The sequence below is a fragment of the Erythrolamprus reginae genome, chromosome 4, assembly GCF_031021105.1.
Source record: "Erythrolamprus reginae isolate rEryReg1 chromosome 4, rEryReg1.hap1, whole genome shotgun sequence".
Lineage (NCBI taxonomy): Eukaryota > Metazoa > Chordata > Lepidosauria > Squamata > Dipsadidae > Erythrolamprus > Erythrolamprus reginae.
In genome coordinates, this window is record NC_091953.1 from 45,013,278 (window position 1) to 45,036,281 (window position 23,004).

Sequence of the window (23,004 nt, forward strand, 5' to 3'; positions counted from 1 at the left end):
TAAAACATAGCCACTTCAGTTGGTTAATTATTTTTAGCATGTTGGCAAATGCAACCACGTAGGTCCACGAAGACATTTATGATTTATGCATCCAGTCAAACAGGAAAACTACTTTATCGCTTCCTCCTTATTTACCTTTCGTTTACTGAAGTTTAAGGCGTATTATCATTGGTGGGTAGTAATATAATCCCGCCCACCACATGTAGCTATGCCCACAATGTTTTCCGCCATTAGTTAGGTCTTATTGGTTAAAAGGGGGATAATCTGAGCTCCCATTGGATGAAAATCTTAGCAACCCGCCTTTCGTGGGAGCTTTCAGAAGCAGGCAGGTATTTTATTGGATGCGCGGAAGGCGGGGCGGGGCCGCTTCGCTTTTTAAGTGCCCGATTTCCCCCCTATCAGACTTTTATCAGGGATCTTTTCCAAAAGTGTTTTGCGAAGGAAGGGAGATGTGGCGGCTGGTGTGGTTGTTGGCGGGAGTGACCGCAATTCCCCCGCACCAGGAGACGGCACGGGTCGCCCGCTTCGTAGCCCATATGTGTGACTGGGGCGCGCTGGCTACCATCTCCACGCAGGACCCTCCGATGAAGGGCCAGCCCTTCGCCAATGTCTTTTCCGTCAGCGATGGGCCGGCGGGGAAAAGTAGTGGGGTCCCTTATATGTACTTGACGGACTTGGAAATCTCCGTGCATGACCTGAAGGTGAGCGGTGACTGGCAGCTTCGTCCTGGGTACGTTGCCTTTGAAGGAAGTTGCCCAGCTGGTTTGGGGGGTTTTAATGTGTGGCCCAGCATGGCCCTAAAAGAAGAAAATGCACTTTCCTCCATCAGCATTTTCGGACAGTTTTTAGGGAAATATTCACTAATAAATTCCTTATGAGGAAAATTAGACTCGTCCGAATTACCAAAAATTATTTAAATGTACCTCCCCTAACTAGTTTTCCCTTTGTATTGCAGGTTGATGCGCTCCACTTTTGAGATTAAGTGCGATGATGAGTTGTGGCTCAAATTAAATCTAATTATGTTGTTTAGTGGCTATGAGAGCATAGTATTAAAAACAATTCCATATGTACACGCTAACTTTTTGAAAAGGATGATGCAAAAAAGTATTATGGATTATTTTTCAGGATAAAATAACATTTTTATCTGATGTCCTCATTGTTCCATTTAAATACATATACATACTTTATATGCTTCTGTATTTTAGCTAAGAAGCCTGCGGCATAAGGAAAATTGGGTGTAAAGATTTGACAATCATAATTCAATCTCCAAACTGAATAGGAATTTCTTGCCAGTTAATAATAAATAACAACAACCGAGTTGGAAGGGACCTTGGAGGTCTTCTAATCCAACCCCCTGCTTGGGCAGGAGATTCTTCGCTACTTCAGACAAATGTTCTCTAGTTCAAGGTTGAGTTATAGTTTGGATGGGATTTTGTTTCACTTTTTAAATATTGGAATCTGGAATGAAGTGTAACTATTGTAGTGATAAGAAGGTTTTAAATTTTACCTTCAATTTAAATAGCAAAACCTATTTTCTCAGAATGGTTATTTTGCAGAACAAAGTAGAGATGGCCTGGTGTATTTTATCCTGTATGATAAACAGCAGGTTCTGATAGCAATTCTGTCAGATGCAAAAGTCTTATCAAAACGTACAAATATGGATAAGGTTTGTGAAAAGGACCTCCGAATTATAACTGATCACAATAAAATGGACTGAATTTTAGGCTGTACAAAATCGAAATATAATTTCAAAACAACCTGAAACAATAATTTTTACTCTGTTCTATATTAAATCTCAATAACATAGACTTGTCTTGTATTCAGTGGTTAAGTCTCACTACCATAGTGTTCCAGTTCTGCTAAGCCATATTTTTAAGCAGTGTTTGTTGAGTCAATTGTACAGTGTTCCCTCGATTTTCGCGGGTTCGAACTTCGCGGAAAGTCTATACCACGGTTTTTCAAAAATATTAATTAAAAAATACTTTGCAGGTTTTTTCTCTATACCACGGTTTTTCCCACCCGATGACGTTATATGTCATCGCCAAACTTTTGTCTGCCTTTAATAAATATTTTTTAAAATAAACTTTAATAAATAAACATGGTGAGTAATAATCTGAATGGTTGCTAAGGGAATGGAAAATTGCAATTTAGGGGTTTAAAGTGTTAAGGGAAGGTTTGTGATACTGTTCATAGCCAAAAATAGTGTATTTACTTCCGCATCTCTACTTCGCGGAAATTCGACTTTCGCGGGCGGTCTCGGAACGCATCCCCCGCAAAAAGCGAGGGAACACTGTATAGGTAGATTTGTGCATTACAGTGAACCCTCGATCATCGCGAGGGTTCCGTTCCAGGACCCCACGCGATGATCGATTTTTAGCGAAGTAGCGGTGCGGAAGTAAAAACACCATCTGCGCGTGCGCAGATGGTGTTTTTGCTTCCACTGCCGCCCGCCCTTCGCCCGCCCACCCCGTTGCTCGCGCCCGCCCACCCCGTTGCTCACGCTGTTGCTGGGGCCGCTTCCCAGCTGGGGAGCCGAGCTAGGGAGTCCCCACCGCGCGCGCGTTGCTGGGGAAAGCGCGCGCGCTTGGGGACATCGCAGCTCCGCTCCCCAGCTGGGAAGCGGAGCTAGGGATTCCCCAAGCGCGCGCGCTTTCCCCAGCAACGCGCGCGTGGTGGGGACTCCCTAGCTCGGCTCCCCAGCTGGGGAGCGGAGCTGCGATGTCCCCAAGCGTGCGGGCACCGCCCGCCCGCCCACGCTGTTGCTGGGGCCGTTTCCCAGCTGGGGAGCCGAGCTAGGGAGTCCCCACCGCGCGCGCGTTGCTGGGGAAAGCGCGCACGCTTGGGGACATCGCAGCTCCGCTCCCCAGCTGGGAAGCGGAGCTAGGGATTCCCCAAGCGCGCGCGCTTTCCCCAGCAACGCGCGCACGGTGGGGACTCCCTAGCTCAGCTCCCCAGCTGGGGAGCGGAGCTGCGATGTCCCCAAGCGTGCGGGCACCGCCCGCCCGCCCACGCTGTAGCTGGGGCCGCTTCCCAGCTGGGGAGCCGAGCTAGGGAGTCCCCACCGCGCGCGCGTTGCTGGGGAAAGCGCGCGCGCTTGGGGACATCGCAGTTCCGCTCCCCAGCTGGGAAGCGGAGCTAGGGATTCCCCAAGCGCGCGCGCTTTCCCCAGCAACGCGCGCGCGGTGGGGACTCCCTAGCTCGGCTCCCCAGCTGGGGAGCGGAGCTGCGATGTCCCCAAGCGCGCGGGCACCGCCCGCCCGCCCACGCTGTTGCTGGGGCCGCTTCCCAGCTGGGGAGCCGAGCTGGGGTGTCCCCGCGCGTGCCGCCCGCCCGCCCACGCCGTTGCTCGCGCCGCCGCTGGGGTCTTATGGGGGCAAGAGGGGGAAGACCCAGGGAAGCCTCTGCCCGGCGGGGAAACTCCACCATCTACGCATGCGTGGAAGGGCACGCATGCGCAGATGGTGGAGTTTACTTCCGGGTTGAAAACTCGCGAAATAGCCCTTTCGCGATCCTTGAGGACGCGAAACTCGAGGGTTCACTGTATATTAAACCAAAGAAGACAGTTTAAATATTATACTAAGCTAAGGATTCATTTAATTATTAATGTGATGTGTGAATGATATTTGTTCGTGTAGAGAGGAGTCAGTGTTAAAATGTTCATGGCTGAATATAAAAAATGCATCATCTGCTTCCAAGCAGTGAAGTTTTAGGGATATCAATGCTTAAAAAGGATTAGGTAGAAACCAATAACATTTCTGCTATAGAAGTATAATGTATAAGCTGAATATTCACAAAATTAGGTTTTTGCAAATCAATTTTCTTATAGAAACAGGGCATAGAATTTCGGATCTACATCCAAGAAAGATTGTTTAAAATGATAATTTTAACTGGCCCATTCTTTTTACCTAGTATGGGAAATTGTAAATTTGTAGGGATTCAACTAGCTGTTACTAGAATCTTGTGTCATATGACATTATGACAAGCCATTCCGTAGAGTTCCTTTCATTTCTTTCTTGGTAGCTCAAAACTGTATGATGAGTTTATTTGGAATAATTGACCTCTTATCTATTCTTCTCCTTTGTCTTTCATCATCTTCTAAAATAATAGTGTAATTAGAAGTAATCTCTGTGTAGGTGTGTGTTAAAATATAGACGTCAAGCCATATTATACTTAAGTGTAGGTGGATTGTTCTTAATTTACTGCTGTGATCAGCAAATTTGAATAAATGAGAGACACCGGGAGTCAGGCAACATATATATATATATATATAATAAATGATTATTAAACCAATAGTTACATACACACTAATAGATAAGTGATACATCAATGTACTAAGGATTCTGCCTTAGTACAAGTAAATAAAACATAGAACCATAAAAGGAAGGTCTCAAATGTAAAGAGATGAAATTTCATATCAACAAAAGATTAAAAGATGTATTGAAAAAATACCTCTTATTTGAGAAAGAACCTCTTTCTCAAATAATTTTCACTTAACCTGAAAAAGTAAGTACAAGCCAACTCTATGTAGGACAAGTTTGATTTCTTAAAACTCATTTATTTTCTTCTTTTTACTTTAAGAATATTTTTGTCTGCAAAAAAGCACTAAATCACCCACTATTTATGCTTTCATGAACACTGATAAATATTAATAAATAGGGTTTATTAAATTGGATTTCATAAATTTGATTTGTAAAAATTGAGTCACGTACAGTTTTTAGTAAGAGGTAGGGATCTCTACATTCTGATAGGAGAAAAGAATGAACTTTCTTTGCCCATCTATATGAGAATGAAATATATTCACCGCTATCTAATGGTCTATGTCAGATCTTAAAATAAATTGCATTAGCAGTGTTCTGTCACAGTATTCTTAACCAGAATTATGGGGTGAGAGAAATCAGACAGTGATCCTGGGTGATTTCTAGGCAGATAACATAGACAAAATGTTTTCTAGCTACCTTATTAGTTTCTTAGCAAATGCTGCCTAGAGAAACTTTGAGTTAATTTGAATTGAACCTGTCTGTACATTTAATATTAATAATTAAATATTATTTTTTCACAAGGGACTATCAGTCAAATGAATAGAAATTGTTAACATTCACGAATGAAGATAATTAGATGAAACAATGGCAAACTGGTATTCAGTTACAAGTGATTCAGTAGACACATTTGGACACCTTCATATCTATGATTTGCAAGACATCCTTTCTGAGGGGATAGTTACAAAGTAAAATTGATCTGTGGGTAACAGATGCAGATCAATTTTTAAAACCATGGTTGTAACTCTTCAGAAGTCTACTATTTGGTGCACACCATGGGAAAGATGTACTAGTATGCTAGTCTAGTTGCATTTTTGTGAACTTTTTCCCATCTGGACTAAAATGTGAACTGGGAATTAGGAATGTCACAAGCAGTTTCCAATGAGAAAACTACAATATCCCAGAGGAAGAAGGGATTAAAGAATTGTGTCTATAGTGTCTCTTGAAAAGAAGGTAGAAAGCCATTCTAACTTTAGGGTTTTTTTTAATCTTCCTTTTTTTGCATGTTTTCTCTTTTCAATTTGTCTTTCATTGTATGGAAAAATGGGGGAGAGAGACAGATTGAGAAATTTCCATAATAATGTATTCATAATTATCTTACTTTACAGGTTGTTCCATACTTCTTTAATATACAGTGTTCCCTCGATTTTCGCGGGTTCAAACTTCGCGAAAAGTCTATACCACAGTTTTTTAAAAATATTAATTAAAAAATACTTTGCGGTTTTTTTCACTATACCACGGTTTTTCCCGCCCAATGATGTCATATGTCATCGCCAAACTTTCATCTGCCTTTAATAAATATTTTTAAAAATAAACTTTAATAAATAAACATGGTGAGTAATAATCTAAATGGTTGCTAAGGGAATGGGAAATTGCAATTCAGGGGTTTAAAGTGTTAAGGGAAGGCTTGTGATACTGTTCATAGCCAAAAATAGTGTATTTACTACCGCATCTCTACTTCGTGGAAATTCAACTTTCGTGGGCGGTCTCACAACACATCCCCCGCGAAAATCGAGGGAACACTGTACTAGTATGCTAGTCTAGTTGCATTTTTTGTGAACTTTTTCCCATCTGGACTAAAATGTGAACTGGGAATTAGGAATGTCACAAGCAGTTTCCAATGAGAAAACTACAATATCCCAGAGGAAGGAGGGATTAAAGAATTGTGTCTATACTGTCTCTTGAAAAGAAGGTAGAAAGCCATTCTAACTTTAGGGGTTTTTTTAATCTTCCTTTTTTTGCATGTTTTCTCTTTTTCAATTTGTCTTTCATTGTATGGAAAAATGGGGGAGAGACAGATTGAGAAATTTCCGTAATGATGTATTCATAATTATCTTACTTTAAAAGTTGTTTCATACTTCTTTAATATAGTGGTAATAAATATTATTGTCATTATTTTCTAGTGCATGTTTTCAATGATTGCTTCTGATTGGCAACCAAGGAAATAAACACTCTAATGATAGATTACTACACATTGATGAGGATTATGAGTCCCTAAGGAGTGGGCGGCATAAAAATCTAATAAATAAATAAATAAATTATGCCACAAACATTTCTGCTCTCTTACTTTGAACTTTATGGAATGTCTTTTCTTCCCTTCTGAAGCATGCAGGAAGTTGTGACAGCCTTAATCTATATGTTGCTAGACCTGAATACAGATTTTGAAACTATCCACTCCTATTTGAAAGTTCAGCTATATCTCTTAAATGCTTTCTGAAATGTTGTATGCCACCCAGAGTCCATAAGGAATTGGATGGCCTATAAATTTAATAATAATAATAATAATAATAATAATAATAATAATAATAATAATAATAATTTATTGGATTTGTATGCCGCCCCTCTCTGTAGACTTAATTTAATAAGTTAAATTAAATTAAATTAAACAAGTAAGCTATGTCTTGTCAACTTGACTTTTATCTTGAGTATTTGAGAAAACAAAGTTTTATAAATAACATGGCCTTCTACTATGTTCCCTCTTTATATGAAGTGATATAAACCAAAGATTTGTTTGATTTGGATAGTGCTTTTTAAAAGTCTTGATAATGACTACTCCACTTACTCATTTCTTTATTGAACAAGGCACATTTAGTGAGGTCTTGCTCATTAGCAATTAACAAAAGAGCTTTTGTTATCTTATTTTTATCTGAACTTTATGCACATATTGCAGCTGGATTTAGTAGTAAAAGTTCACATATTTTTTCATAGATGGTAAGAAAGATAGAATTCTAAAGATTTTGAAAACATTTTGCCCATTTGTGACAATTTAGGTGATTCCAATAAAAATGCTTAATCTGGGACAGGCTTGTACATTTTGGAACACTGTTTTTGATATTAGAGTCCATTGATTGTGTACAATTTATCAGATGAGAACCATTGGATATGGTTATAAAGTTATTTCTTTGAAAAGAGAGAAAAATGTAGCATTCTGTTATGTTTTATAAAATGAAGATAAATATGAAGATCCTAAAGAAACCTTTGGACACTGTGAGTTGAAAAAGTGCTGCTTTTTTTTTTATCTCCAGCAATACAGATGACAGCTGGAGACGTTTTCTACAGATAATATACTAAGTCATGAATCAGCAAATTCTTGGAATTTAGTAATATATATCTGGGTTAATATTGAAGCAACAAATGTAAAATGCTGATATTGAAATCATGTGCTGCTGTAACTTCACTTTTTCCTCAAAAATAAATGTGTTTCAATATTTCAAGAGGTCACAATTTAGTCTGGTGCTTATAGAAAAGGCTGAGTCAACATCATGTAATTTGCACTAAACCTTTGCTCTCAATATAAAATAAAACAAGCAAATTCAAGTGTTTTAGGTACATTACCTCTGACAACATATATGTCTAATTATCTTTTAACATTATTTTACTCAATCAGCTGGAACTTTGATTAAACCCGATTTACCTCTTGTATTTCAGGTGAATGCAAATGCCTCCCTAACCATGTCCTTGGCACAGACTTCTTATTGCAAGAAGCAAGGCTATGATCCACAAGATCCTCTATGTGCCCATGTGATCTTCTATGGTACAGTTGAGAAGGTAAACCAATATTTGTGCTGGTAACAAGACAATAGATGTAAATTCGAGCTCAGGATTAGAAAATAGTTCTTATAATAGGGTGTTTTAAACTTTGGTCTTAACATAATCTCTTCCTCCCGAGTTTGCATATTTAATTGTAAAAATCCATATAAACATTCGTCCCTAATGTAATGAAGGTATTTTCTTATTTTTTGATGAGTATATATCCACATAGGTGTTCTGTCGGGCTCTCTGATAGGAGCCTCCCGAAAATTCAAGGATACAAATTTCAGACACACACACGTTTGAAAATTCAAAACAATGTTCTTTATCACAAAAGTCAAAATAAACTAAGCACTCTTTTTGTATTGCAAAGAGCACTTTTCCCAAAACAACCAGATAGTCTGTACAGTTTCCCTTAAGCAGTCATTAAGTACTTAGCCAGCAGCTGTGGAGTAATTTCACGCCCCTTCTTCTTCCAATGAAGGGAGACACACACAGAGGCTGCTCTGCTTTGGTTTCAAAGGCGTGAAAAAGCAACAAAGTCCAGCACACAAGATTCCTGACGAAACTGCAACAGATATTCTTCCACAATGGCCAAACCCGGCTGCTGCTATTTATAGCAGCAGCCCTAATTACTGGAGCCCCACCCAAACACAGGTGGCTTTCCTTATTTCCTGTAATATGTTCTTACTTGGTCTCTTCTACGCATAATTCTGCACTTGCGTGGGTCCAACATGTCATCATCTGAAGCTATAGAAGATAAGGAAGATTGACTGCCTTGGCTGTGTGCCAAGCCCTCCTCACTCCCACCTTCTTCGTCCGAGGAACCTAAACTCTGATCTGATTCTGTCGGCAATAACACAGGCCTGTGACATGTTGAATTTCCCCCTGCATCCACCTCCCCATTCTCTGGGGCAGGAGCTAGGCCAGAGCCAACCACAACAATAGGACAATGCTTTGTCTTCTCCCAGCTACTTTCCTCATGTATGGGACTCTGCTGCTGGTATTGAGCCATCTCACAATGCTTTACAAATTATGTGGCAAGCTATGTATTAGTTGTTCCTGAATCTAGAAGGTGGTGCTTATCTCTGTTTCAAAGCCAAAGAGCCAATGCTCTCTGAAGATGTCTCCATGGTCATGTAGCCGGCATGACTAAACACGAAAGATGCATGGAAAATGGTTACCTTCCCACCAAAGATGGTCCCCATTTTTCTACTTGCATTTTTTACCTGCTTTTGAACTGCTAATTGGCAGAAGCGGAGACAAGTAACGGGAGCTCATCCTGTTGCGCGGCACTAGGGATTTGAATCGCTGAACTTCTGACTTTTTGATCGACAAGCTCATCTTTTTAGCCACTGTGCATATGCCCATAATTTTTGATTCCCAGTTGGCAAGGTGATGAAAATTAATCGTTGGCCTAGAAAACTTCATACCATGTTTATTCCTCTCTCAAAGGTCCAAGGCTGGACCTGGGCAGAACTGAAGCAAACTCAGGAACCCACAAGCCAACCAAACTTTAATCAGGCTGGAGCCTCGGTACACAATCAGTCCAATGCTTGAAAAAAGTTTGTTGTAAAGTCACCATTGGGAGCTTCCACCTCTCAGCATGCTTTAACAGTATGGGCCCATAGCCTTTAGCTGGCTGGAAATGCCCCCCCCTCCCATGCCAGCTACCATCTGGTGAACTTTCCAGGTCCTGGAAATGTTGGATGGCATCTGCACAGGGTGCCCAAAGTGCAGCGTCCAGATCCTTCTTTGACTGTAATGGCGGATTCTGCTCGTTGGTCTGGTCAGCTGGTAGGCAGGTAGATGGTGGCCTCTTGGCCACCCGGTGAACAGATAGCATAGCAATGCCAGAAGCCGTTTGGGGACACAACAAACACATGATCGATGCAGTCAGAAGTAGCTGCCTCTGCCTAAACCTCACCTGTGCTCGCTCTGTGTCCATGCTGTTCTCGCTGTTTGGCTGTCCAGCCCCCCCTCCCCCCAGGTATGGCAAATAGCAGGCTGAAATTCAACATCCTTTTTATTGTGGCAAAACATTTTTATGTAGGCACATAATTGCTGCAGTCAGAAGAGACTCTTGACAGTTTCAACATGTTCATAAAAATTCAATAGAACATCTACAGCATAACTATACAAATAAACACCACATAAAACAATATTGCTTTAATCTTCATTTGGAGCTTTGCATTTCAGACTTAATTCAAATAGCCCAATGGTGGTAGAAAAGGTGAGTTCTGTTGAGTATAGTAGGGATTATTCCAAAGAAATTGTCTATAGTATTATAATTCTAAAGCCCTTCATGGCACCGGACCAGAATATCTCCGGGACTGCCTTCTGCCGCACGAATCCCAGTGACCAGTTAGGTCTCACAGAGTTGGCTTTCTCCGGGTCCCGTCAACTAAACAATGTCGTTTGGCGGTACCCAGGGGAAGAGCCTTCTCTGTGGCGGCCCCGACCCTTTGGAACCAACTCCCCCCAGATATCAGAGTTTCCCCCACCCTCCTTGCCTTTTGTAAGCTCCTTAAAACCCACCTCTGTCATCAGGCATGGGGGAATTGAGACTTTACCTTCCCCCTAGGCTTATAAAATGTACGCATGGTATGTCAGTATGTATGATTGGTTTCTTAAACTGGGGTTCTTTTTTAAAATTAACTTAAATATTAGATTTGTTTGCATTGTATTATTACTGCTGTTAGCCGCCCCGACTCTACGGAGAGGGGCAGCATACAAATCTGATTAATAAATAAATAATAAATAAATTCAAATGACATCAATGTTTAAAATTGGGGTGAGCAACCAGTGGCATATGCCCATGACATTCTTTGCAATAGGCAAATTTATTCCAGATAGTAAGTAACAAAAGAAATAAAGATGTGATATATGGACAATTCAAGAAACATAACTAATTCTAGTCTTATTTTAATGCCATTAATTATACCACACCATTATGCAATTTTACCAAAATACACAAATTCATCCATCTGCTCAATATTTTCATTATTTTATGTCAACCTAAACCTATTTACTATTTTTCTTATTAAAAACAGCTACCTTATTCTTTGAGACATTATCAGATCAGATGCATCACTGCTTCATATAATACAGTATTCTTAGTGTTTATTGCACATCATTCAGTTCTCAGTCAACAATATGATACACCCTGCATTCAAAAATACAAATAACAGTGCCAGCCAACCTTCCTTCACCTTAATCACAAACATTCCTTATAAATATATCCATAAATATATAGGTAAATGTACACATTCTTGACTTACTCTGTACTCCGTGTCAAACCATTTATTAAGCATTCCGCTTCTTCTCATGCATGCTTTATCTTCATCTTGTTGCATTCAATAGTCAACCTTCAACTCCATATTCAAATAAAACATTCAGTAAATAAATCTTGACTTTATCACATTCTTTCTCTAAATCAACAAATGAACAATGCACTTCTTTCTCATTTTAATACATTTTTTTCAGTGAATGTTGAAGAGCAAATCTCTGCACAAAGCCACACTGCTCTTTTCAAATTTTTCTCATTGTTACCAGATATAAACTTTTATCACATACGATTTGTATCCTAACCTGATAATGCATTAAAAATGATTTAGTACAGTTTTGAAAACAAATTTAACCACCATCCAGTCCGAAAATTATTTAGTTTCTAGCCACTATGTGGTCATCCAAGTAGTAATCAGTAATCAGTAATCAAATGGTCCACACATGTTCTGCTTTTATGAATGTATTATATTTGTATTTGTATTTATTAGATTTGTATGCCGCCCCTCTCCGAAGACTCGGGGCGACTAACAACAATAAAAAAGACAATGTGAACAAATCTAATATTTAAAATAATCTTAAAAACCCCAATTTAAAGAACCTATCATACATACAAGCATACCATGTATAAATTCTATAAGCCTAAGGGAAAATTTCAATTCCCCCATGCCTGACGACAGAGGTGGGTTTTGTGCTGCTGTGCAATTAAAGTTGTTCATCTTGTCCAGCTATTGATTGTGAGATTATTAGCTAAGCACAGAAGTTGCAATTCAAAGTCAACAATTCCACTGGATTGAGTCCAGATACCTGTTCAAATTCTAGTTATATGTTCTGTTATGTCATGGATTGTCCTATCTTCTAACCTACATATGAAATCCAATCATGCATTCTACAATTTTATGAACAACAAACTTAAAGCCTCTAGATCCATCCTACTTCTAAAAAGGCCTAACGGTAAATAATGAAGCAGTTAAAGGCAACTATTTAACACATTCTTCAGCTCAGTCTTTGTAAACAGCAATGGCTCTTGCCCAATATTTCCTAGTCATACCATAATTAATTACACAAATATATTTCACAGAAGATAACGTTGAAGAGGCATTATGCAACCTAAAGCCATCTCTATCTATTGGACCTTATGGACTATGTGCATACTTCTTACAAATCTTTCCACTGCTATAGCTAAACCTCTAAGTATAATCTTTAAAATATATTTCAGGACTAAATCCCTACCTAACCTATGGTCACTAGCCACACTCATTCCTATGTTCAAAAAGGGACACCCCAGTCTAGTTGAAAATTACAGACCAATCTCTCTATAATGCATCACCTGCAAAGACATGGAATCAATCATTAACCAATCAATTACCCTCCACTTAGAAACAAACAACCTACTCTCTAATAAACAATTTGGTTTCAGAAAAAAGGATCCTGTAATCTCCAACTTCTACCCTGCAAAAACATATGGACTACAAAACTCAATCAGGGCAAAGCAATAGACCCAACTTACATAGACTTTTGTAAAGCCTTTGATTCAGTGGTACATGACAATCTACTTCTAAAACTAAAATCGTATGGCATCTTTGGACCTCTACATAACTGGATAACTATGTTTCCTGTGAAACAGACAAGTGATTAAAATAATGTGAGTGACATAGGGGAAGGTTTGGTAGGGAAGGTTTGCCTATTTGCCGATGACTCTAAAGTGTGCAATAGGGTTGATATTCCTGGAGGGGTCTGTAATATGGTAAATGATTTAGCTTTACTAGATAAATGGTCAAAGCAATGGAAACTGCAGTTTAATGTTTCCAAATGTAAAATAATGCACTTGGGGAAAAGGAATCCTCAATCTGAATATTACATTGGCAGTTCTGTGTTAGCAAAAACTTCAGAAGAGAAGGATTTAGGGGTAGTGATTTCTGACAGTCTCAAAATGGGTGAGCAGTGTGGTCGGGCAGTAGGAAAAGCAAGTAGGATGCTTGGCTGCATAGCTAGAGGTATAACAAGCAGGAAGAGGGAGATTGTGATCCCCTTATATAGTGCGCTGGTGAGTACACATTTGGAATACTGTGTTCAGTTCTGGAGACCACACCTACAAAAAGATATTGACAAAATTGAACGGGTCCAAAGACGGACTACAAGAATGGTGGAAGGTCTTAAGCATAAAACGTATCAGGAAAGACTTAATGAACTCAATCTGTTTACAGTAGTCTGAAGGACAGAAGGAAAAGGGGGGACATGATCGAAACATTTAAATATGTTAAAGGGTTAAATAAGGTTCAGGAGGGAAGTGTTTTTAATAGGAAAGTGAACACAAGAACAAGGGGACACAATCTGAAGTTAGTTGGGGGAAAGATCAAAAGCAATGTGAGAAAATATTATTTCACTGAAAGAGTAGTAGATCCTTGGAACAAACTTCCAGCAGATGTGGTTGGTAAATCCACAGTAACTGAATTTAAACATGCCTGGGATAAACATATATCCATTGTAAGATAAAATACAGGAAATAGTATAAGGGCAGACTAGATGGACCATGAGGTCTTTTTCTGCCGTCAGTCTTCTATGTTTCTATATTTCTATAAGGAGCATCCTATCGAATCCTGTGCCTGTTAACAGCTATCTCCCAAGGCAGCATTCTAGGACCAACAGTCTTTATAATCTATATACAGTAAATGACTTTTTTGGTCATATTACTATAAGCAACTGTGTCCTCTTTGCCGATGATGCAAAACTATTTAAAACCACTGACAATACTGCTAGCCTTCAAAAAGACTGACTTTCTGTCAGAATGATAAAAAAACCTGGCAACTCCAAATCTCAATCAACAAATGCTCTGTATTTGGCAAAAAGAATCAGAACACAAAATACAAACTGAGTGGACATGACCTTGTAGATGACCCTCACTCTGTCAAGGACCTTGGAATACTCATTTCTAAGGATCTAAGTGTCAAAGCCCACTGGAACAATATCGCCAAAAAGAGATTAAGAATTGTAAACCTAATCTTGTGTAGCTGCTTCCTCGGTAATGTTACACTACAAACCAGAGCATACAAAACATTTGCTATTCTCAAATACAGCTCATCTGTGTATATGTACATGTCTGCATATCAGACATTAATACAATTGAACGTTTCCAGAGATATTTCATGAGGAGTCCTCCACTCCTCTGCTCGCAATAGAATATCGTATACCACTAGACTTGAAATTCTGGGCTTGGATAAATTATAACTAGCTGCCTAAGCGTAGTTCATATAATTATCTGCTACAATGTCCTACCTGTCAATGACTACTTCATTCAACCACAACAATACGCGAGGACACAATAGAGACAAAATGAACTGCTCCAAACTCAATTGTAAAAGATACAACTTCAGCAAGAGTGGTTTATTCATTGATTGATTGATTGACTGACTGACTGATTTATTTATTTATTTGTTTGTTTATTTGTTTGTTTGTTTGTTTATTAATTATGCCGCCCTTCTCCTTAAACTCAGTGCGGCCTACAACATATTAGCAAAAGCACTTTTTAACAGAGCCAGCATATTGCCCCCACAATCCGGGTTCTCATTTTACCCACCTCGGAAGGATGGAAGGCTGAGTCAACCTTGAGCCGGTGATGAGATTTGAACTGCTGACCTACAGATCTGCAGTCGGCTTCAGTGGCCTGCAGTAAAGCACTCTACCTGCTGCACCACCCCGGCTAATTCCTGGAATACACGACCCAACTCTGTGGTTTCATCTCCCAACCCCAAAAAGTTAACCTTTGACTGTCTACTGTTGATCTCACTCCATTCCTAAGAGATCTGTAAGGGTCATTCATAAGTGCACTTGCGTATCTAATGTCCCTGTTGTAATGTTCCCTTTTACTTTTATTCATTTCATGTATTCAAATTATGTATTGCATAAAGTATATACTACCGTGTTTCCCCGATAGTAAGACCCCCCTGATTGTAAGACATATGGGGGGTTTCAGGGGGGTTGGCTAATATAAGCCATACCCCGAAAGTAAGACATATGTCTTACTTTCGGGGAAACACGGTACTAAAAGCGAGGGAGGCGCCGGAGCAGTTCGCGGCGCGGATAAGGACTCCTCGGCCGGCAGAGGAAGCGCGGCGGCGGCAGCAGGCTCCGGAGGGAGCTCGGGCGGTGGCGAGAAGACGGGATTCCGGGTGCCGAGCGCCACCTGCCCGCCGTTCATGCCAAGGACAGGCACCCCCAGTTCCAGCACCTCGGCCTGCTCGCCCAGCCTCTTGCCCGGCGGGAAGAGCAAAGGCGGCGGCGGGAGTAGTGGAGGCGAGGCGGAGAAGGCGGAGAAGAAAGAAGCGGCGGATAGCTGGCGAGGCGCCGACTAGAGGGCTGGACCCTGCCGCTTTGCCGCCGGGAAAGGCGACGAAAGGGGCTATCGGGTCCCTTCCAATTGCCCGGCCGGCGTCGCCTTAGTCAGCAGCGGAAAAGCAAAGGAAGCAGCAGGAGAAGCGAAGTTCTTGAATGATGGTGGCGGCCCTTGATCGCAGCCGATGAGGTTCGGCTTTTTCGCTTCTCCTGCTGCTTCCTTTGCTTTTCCGCTGCTGACTAAGGCGACGCCAGCCGGGCAATTGGAAGGGACCCGATAGCCCTTTTCGTCGCCTTTCCTGCCGGGCAAGAGGCAAAGGCGGCGGCGGGGTCCAGCCCTCTAGCCGGCGCCTCGCCAGCTATCCGCCGCTTCTTTCTTCTCCGCCTCGCCTCCACTACTCCCGCCGCCGCCTTTGCTCTCCCCGCCGGGAAAGGCGACGAAAAGGGCTATCGGGTACCTTCCAATTGCCCGGCTGGCGTCGCCTTAGTCAGCAGCGGAAAAGCAAAGGAAGCAGCAGGAGAAGCGAAGAAAGCCGATCCTCATCGGCTGCGATCAAGGGCCGCCGCCACCATTCAAGAACTTCTGCGAAAGACGCAGGAGCGGCGGCGACGGCGGAACGCTGCTTGAACCGCCCCCGCCTTCTGCTTAAAACCCTCGGTTCGTGCCTTTCCTGCCCGCCTCCACTCACCCGCGCTTCTGCCACTTCTAGATTTTATTTATTACATATTTTAAAATAAGAAATTAAAAAATTGCCCAGGACAATATAAGACATACCCCCAAAGTAAGACACAGTGGGGCTTTTGGGGGTAAAAAGATAGTAAGACACTGCCTTACTATCGGGGAAACACGGTATGTATGTACAGTGTTTCCTCGATTTTCGCGGGGGATGCGTTCCAAGACTGCCCACGAAAGTCAAATTTCCGCAAAGTAGAGATGCGGAAATAAATACACTATTTTTGGCTATGAACAGTATCACAAGCCTTCCCTTAACACTTTAAACCCCTAAACTGCGATTTCTCATTCCCTTAGCAACCATTTAGATCATTACTCACCATGTTTATTTATTAAAGTTTATTAAAAAAAATATTTATTAAAGGCGGATGAAAGTTTGGCGATGACGTATGACGTCATCGGGCGGGAAAAACCATGGTATAAGGAAAAAAACAGCAAAGTATTTTTTAATTAATATTTTTGAAAAACCGTGGTATAGCCGTTTCGCGAAGTTCGAGCCCACGAAAATCGAGGGAGCACTGTAATTATATGTATTATCTAATACAAGATTGATAAGGTAGATAGGTAGATAGGTAGGTAAGTAAAATCTTGAGAAGACTTGCAGAAAAATATAATGGCTAAGTAATTTGTTGTATTTTATATTGCTGAAAACTCTTTTTTAAAGGTTCAAAATGGTACAGAAGCTGATTTTGCAAAGACAGCACTGTTCAGCAGACATCCTGAAATGGCATTTTGGCCTATAGGGCATAACTGGTTTTTTGCCAAACTGAACATCATCAACATCTGGCTTCTAGACTTCTTTGGTGGCATCAAAACTGTGACCCCAGAAGACTATTTTAATGCTGTACCCTAGTAAGTGCTCCATTTTGTTATATAACTTTTGAACTTGTGATTTTTATGATATAGTACAAACTTGAATTCTCTCTCCTTTTTATTGGAACCATTTTAATATATTTGTAGTTAAAATCCTTTATCTACATAAATCAGAGCTTTCTCTGCCATGGTGCTTGCATCATGGAACATCCCCTTCCCTCTTGGAAATTAGACAATCAAGATCACATGAAGTGTTAATACCATTTTATTTATTTATTTATTTAGTAAAAGGGTTTTTTAATTTTTCTCTACATCAGAAACATACATAGCATCACATGTACCTTAACACAGTGTTTCCCAACCTTGGCAACTTGACGATATTTGGACTTAAACTCCCAGAATTCCCCAGCCAGCGAATGCTGGCTGGGGAATTCTGGGAGTTGAAGTCCAAATATCTTTAAATTGCCAAGGTTGGGAAACACTGCCTTAACATACATAACATCACATATACCTTAAAATGCATATATTATCACTTAAAAACAGTAATATTATAACCTAAATTGCATTCCAATTTCAATTTATCTCAATCTTCTCACTTTCCCCTCCCCTTTCACTGACACACACACACCAAGAATTGTCCTAAAAATGCGAGTTCCAGGTATATTTATAAATGAAGAAGCAACAACCCCAATTTAAGAGATCAATCATACATACAGTCATACCATACATAAATTTTATAAGTCATGGGGAAGGGAATATTTCAATTCCCCCATGCCTGATGACAGAGGTGGGTTTTTAAGAGCTTACGAAAGGCAAGGAGGGTGGGGGCAACTCTGATATCTGGGGGGAGTTGGTTCCATAGGGTTGGGGCCGCCACAGAGAAGGCTCTTCCCCTGGATCCCGCCAAACGACATTGTTTAGTTGACGGGACCCGGAGAAGGCCAACTCTGTGGGACCTAACTGGTCGCTGGGATTCGTGCAGCAGAAGGCGGTCCCAGAGATATTTTGGTCTGATGCCATGAAGGGCTTTATAGGTCATAACCAACACTTTGAATTGTGACCGGAAACCGATCAGCAACCAATGCATACTGCGGAGTGTTGGAGTAACATGGGCATATTTAGGAAAGCCCATGGTAGCTCTCGCAGCTGCATTCTGCATGATCTGGAGTTTCCGAACACTTTTCAAAGGTATCCCCATGTAGAGAGCATTACAGTAGTCGAGCCTCGAGGGGATGAGGGCATGAGTGACTGTGAGCAGTGACTCCCGGTCCAAATAGGGCTGCAACTGGTGCACCAAGCGAACCTGGGCAAACGTCTCCCTCGCCACAGCTGAAAGATGTTTCTCTAATGTGAGCTGTGGATCGAGGAGGACGCCCAAGTTGCGGATCCTCTCTGAGGGGGTTAATAATTCCCCCCACAGGGTAATGGACGGACGGATGGAATTGTCCTTGGGAGGCAAAAGTCACAGCCACTCTGTCTTATCAGGGTTGAGTTTGAGTCTGTTGACACCCAGCTTAGCTTTCGTTAGTCCTCTACTAACTTTGTCAGAGTATTAAAATCCCCATTGAAGACATAGTTGATCTTATATAATGCTGCTTAATTTTCTCACTGCCTGTGTCATAAGCCCACACCCTTCCTTGCCTCCTGCAATTAGCTTTGTGGTTTCCACAAAGTTTCCAAAGGGAGGCTGTCTCCTAAAAGAAGCCTGGTTTTCGAATAAAAACTCGCTCAATAGATACATCGATATACCACCAGCATACCAGGCACTAAGACTTTGCTGTTAGCTGCCCCGAGTCTCCGGAGAGGGGCGGCATACAAATCCAATGAATAAATAAATAAAATAAGACACCAGCAAAGGCTTAGGAGGGATATATCATTAGGGTTACATAGTGATTGAGAAAAAATTCCCCCCTAAAGGAATAGGGAATGGCCAATGAAGGTATGATAAACTTAAACCGCATGAAAGGGCGTACGCTGGAAAAGCACAGAGACGGTGTGTGTGTGTATAGACCCAATACACGATCATGGGCAACAAAGATGTAAGAAGAGGCAATGTATGTACCTAAGGAAGGAAGAAATAACAACAACGGGGAGAAAGTAATGATAAGCACCTCCAAAGTAATGCCTCGTAGCCCTACTCTATCCCTTGGGGAGAGGAAAAGGTGATACGCAAAAGGGAAAGAAGCAACAGCAATTCCACCTGTTAGCATGACTAAGCTGGAAACCACAAAGTTAATTGCAGGAGGCAAGGAAGGGTGTGGGTCTATTACACAGGCAGTGAACAAATTGAGCAGCATTGTATAAGATCAACTATGTCTCCAATGGGGATTTTAATACTCTGACAAAGTTAGTAGAGGACTAAGAAAAGCTAAGTAATTTTAATAGTTTTAAATAAATTTTAAATGTTCCAGAGATCACGATGGGTATTGCCACACTTTGCTCGCTCTAGCACAAAGCCAAAAGCACCAGCCTGAAGATGACAAGTAGGACCTCATCGAATCGTCGCCAGGAATCTCTGAAACTTACACGGGAAGAAACCCGAATATACCAAGACCTTCATACCTGTACCTGTGAAAATCTACGAAAACATACACACACACACACATATCAAAAAAATAAAGGGAACACTCAAATAACACATTCTAGATCTGAATGAAAGAAATATTCTCATTGAATACTTTGTTCTGTGCACAACAGCATGTGAAATTGATTGTCAATCAATGTTGCTTCCTAAGTGGACAGTTTGATTTCACAGAAGTTTGATTTACTTGGAGATATATTGTGTAGTTTAAATTTTCCCTTTATTTTTTTGAGCAGTGTATATATTGTGTATTGATTTTCTGTCAAAAAATTCATTATATAACAAAACAGATCATTTTAAGGTAATCAAATATTAAATAAACAAGTAACAATCATAATCAAATATATTAATATGTGTGCTAAATTATATATATAACTCAAAACAAAATATTAATTAATAAAGTAATATGTTCATAAATGTATCCCATTAGATATAAAGAAAAGAAAAAGGCAATAAACCGCTATATAGTAATCAAATAATAATCAAATAGTCAGATAATGATCAACCATTTTCTTTAAATTTCCAGCTGTTTAATCTCAATTTCCCTTCTTTTTCTTTCTTATAACAATGCACTCCTATCTTCTTCACTTTGTTCCCATAATCAAATATATTCATATATGTGCTAAATTATATGTATTACTCAAAACAAAAATATTAATTAATAAGGTAATATATTCATAAATGTATATATGAATTTATATGTATGTATGTATGTATGTAGATTTATATGTATATGTAGATATAAAGAAAAGAAAAAACATTATATAATAATCTAATAATGATCAATTAATCAGATAACAATCAACTATTTTCTTTAAATTTTCATCTTTTTAATCTCAATTTCCCCTTCTTTTTCTTTCTTGTAACAATGCACTCCCATCTTCTTCCCTTCTTTCCTTAAGTGTTGGTAATGACCTTTAAAGCCCTCCATGGCATTCGGCCAGAATACATCCGGAACCGCCTTCTACCGCATGAATCCCAGCGGCCGATAAGGTCCCACAGAGTTGGCCTTCTCTGGGTCCTGTCGACCAAACAATGTTATTTGGCGGGCCCCAGGCGAAGAGCCTTCTCTATGGCGGCCCTAGCCCTCTGGAATCAATTCCCCCCAGAGATTAGAACGGCCCCCACCCTCCTTGTCTTTCGCAAATTACTCAAGACCCACCTTTGTCGCCAGGCATGGGGGAGTTAGGATATTCCTTCCCCTAGGCCATTACAAGTTATGTATGGTATGTTTGTGTGTATGTTTGGTTTTTATAATAAGGGGTTTTAGTTGTTTTATTAAATTGGATTGTTACATGTTGTTTTTTATCATTGTTGCTAGCCGCCCCAAGTCTGCGGAGAGGGGCGGCATACAAATCCAATAAATAGTAATAAAATAATAATAATAATGCCTAAATATCCCTTTAATTTTCCTTAATTCCATCCCCCTGTTAACCTGCCTAGTCCAATACATGTATCCTCAACTTATCCTTTCTATCCCCACTGTAAATACCAGTGTAATAATCATAAAATTCAGTATAATCATAAAGCTCAATGTAGTCATTAGTCTGTCCCTCTTTAAAGTCCTCTTCCCTTGTATCTTTATAATTTTCTTGCTCCTCCTCTACCTCCTCCTTTTCTTGTTTCAGGTCCTCTTTGTTTTCTTGTTTTTTGTTCCTTTCAATCATTTTTTAAAGATATTTCCTACGCTCAAGAGCTTTCTCCACATTTTTTCCATTTTTTTCTTCATACTCCAAAAGGGATCCCTGTAAATCTCTTGTTTGTAGATATCCAAAATAGAATTACATGAGATTGTGTAGTCGCATAAGTACTTCCCAATGTGCCTAAAAGATAATGAAGTTTCTATAGCCTGCCATCTATTCTGGTATTGTCTGCTCTGGCTGATAGTGGCTTTCCAAAATCTCATGTTGGAATTTTTCTCTGCCTTGCAGCTGTGATCTTGCTTTGCTTTTATCATACAATTTTGAAGGAAACGTGCCAAAATGATTATTTCACGGTGCCAAGGTACCATAACAATTTTTCTTGTTTATCCTTTGTAGGGATTAACATTTTTTGGATGCAACTGAACATCTCTCTTTTCACTACTCAGTTCCATAACAAGAAGATAAGGACTCTATGGGAACTATGCAAAACTCCAAATTTGCATATTCATTTGAAATTCTGATGGACTGCTTATGCGATATGCACTTTTTGTGAGGCAGCCCACCATCTTTTACAAGTCTGAGATTCGTGCCAAGAAATCTAATACTATGAACACATTTTTTAGGATATGCAAATCGACACAGCTTGCATAATTCATTTTGCCTTGCTCAGATTTTTAAAGAGAGTTTAACTATTTTTCAGCAAGTCTATAAAAATAAAAATTCAGTTGGGGCAAGAAGAATAAAGTCATAAAACAGAAGTAAAGGCAAATTTGGGAGAACAAAAAGGGAGGTAAATAATTGTAAACTTAACTTTGGTGTGACCAAACGTTATTATATATTCATCTGCATTATGCCCGATTTAGAAATATGTAAATAGCATCTTGGATTCAGTTTGAATCAGCTGGGGAAATAATTGTACACCATGATTTGATTTGATTGTATATTATGTATTATCTTTTATTCTCCAACCAGAATGTCATTGTTAAATGGGTGAAATAAATTTATTAAATAAATAAAAGTAATGAAATGTGTGAATAAGTCAGTGACCCGTGTTCAGAAAAAAAATGAAGGCTAAGGAAAAGGTGGCAATTCTGAACAATTTCTTCAATTCCCTACAAGACCAGCAGAAAGGGTAATGAAATATAAACTTTTTTTTAATCCAGAAACCAGAGCTGCAAATGTGGCGACAATGGTGCCCACGCATGTTTGCCCAACATGTGGCAGAACATTTCGTGCCCGTATAGGCCTTACCAGCCACCTGTGGACACATTGTGGACAGCCCACAACCTGTTAGATGTCAAGGTCCTCTTTGAGCATGATGGGCAAACATCATCATAATTTCATAATGTATATTTCAGTACCTAAATGCTGTTCCAATTAGTTTGACTCTGGTACTAAGCTCACCTCTAACACTAAATAGTAATGAAATTTGTTCCCTTTTGCTTTTGTCACTCTCTAGGCCCAACCACCAAGGTTTTAAAATCATGGTTAATGCTGTTACCTGATTTGTAAACCCAGCCACTGGGGCATATTCAACAAACCATGGCTTTG

The 23,004-nt window shown here is 40.1% G+C and overlaps 1 protein-coding gene across 3 annotated transcripts; it reads left to right on the top strand.

Moving 5' to 3' along the window:
- Positions 1-323: 323 nt before the first annotated feature.
- CREG1 (cellular repressor of E1A stimulated genes 1) lies at positions 324-22,471 on the top strand. Of its 3 annotated transcripts, none has more exons than XM_070750177.1 (4): positions 324-701; positions 7,965-8,084; positions 17,081-17,268; positions 21,850-22,471. In XM_070750177.1, coding segments are annotated over exons 1-4 (669 nt in total). In that variant the 5' UTR covers positions 324-341; the 3' UTR covers positions 21,851-22,471. The 3 variants fall into 3 exon arrangements, with proteins under 3 accessions (XP_070606278.1, XP_070606279.1, XP_070606280.1); XM_070750178.1 differs by lacking the exon at positions 21,850-22,471 and adding an exon at positions 19,641-20,476 and having other exon boundaries at positions 374-701; XM_070750179.1 differs by lacking the exon at positions 21,850-22,471 and having other exon boundaries at positions 374-701; positions 17,081-17,269.
- Positions 22,472-23,004: the final 533 nt, after the last annotated feature.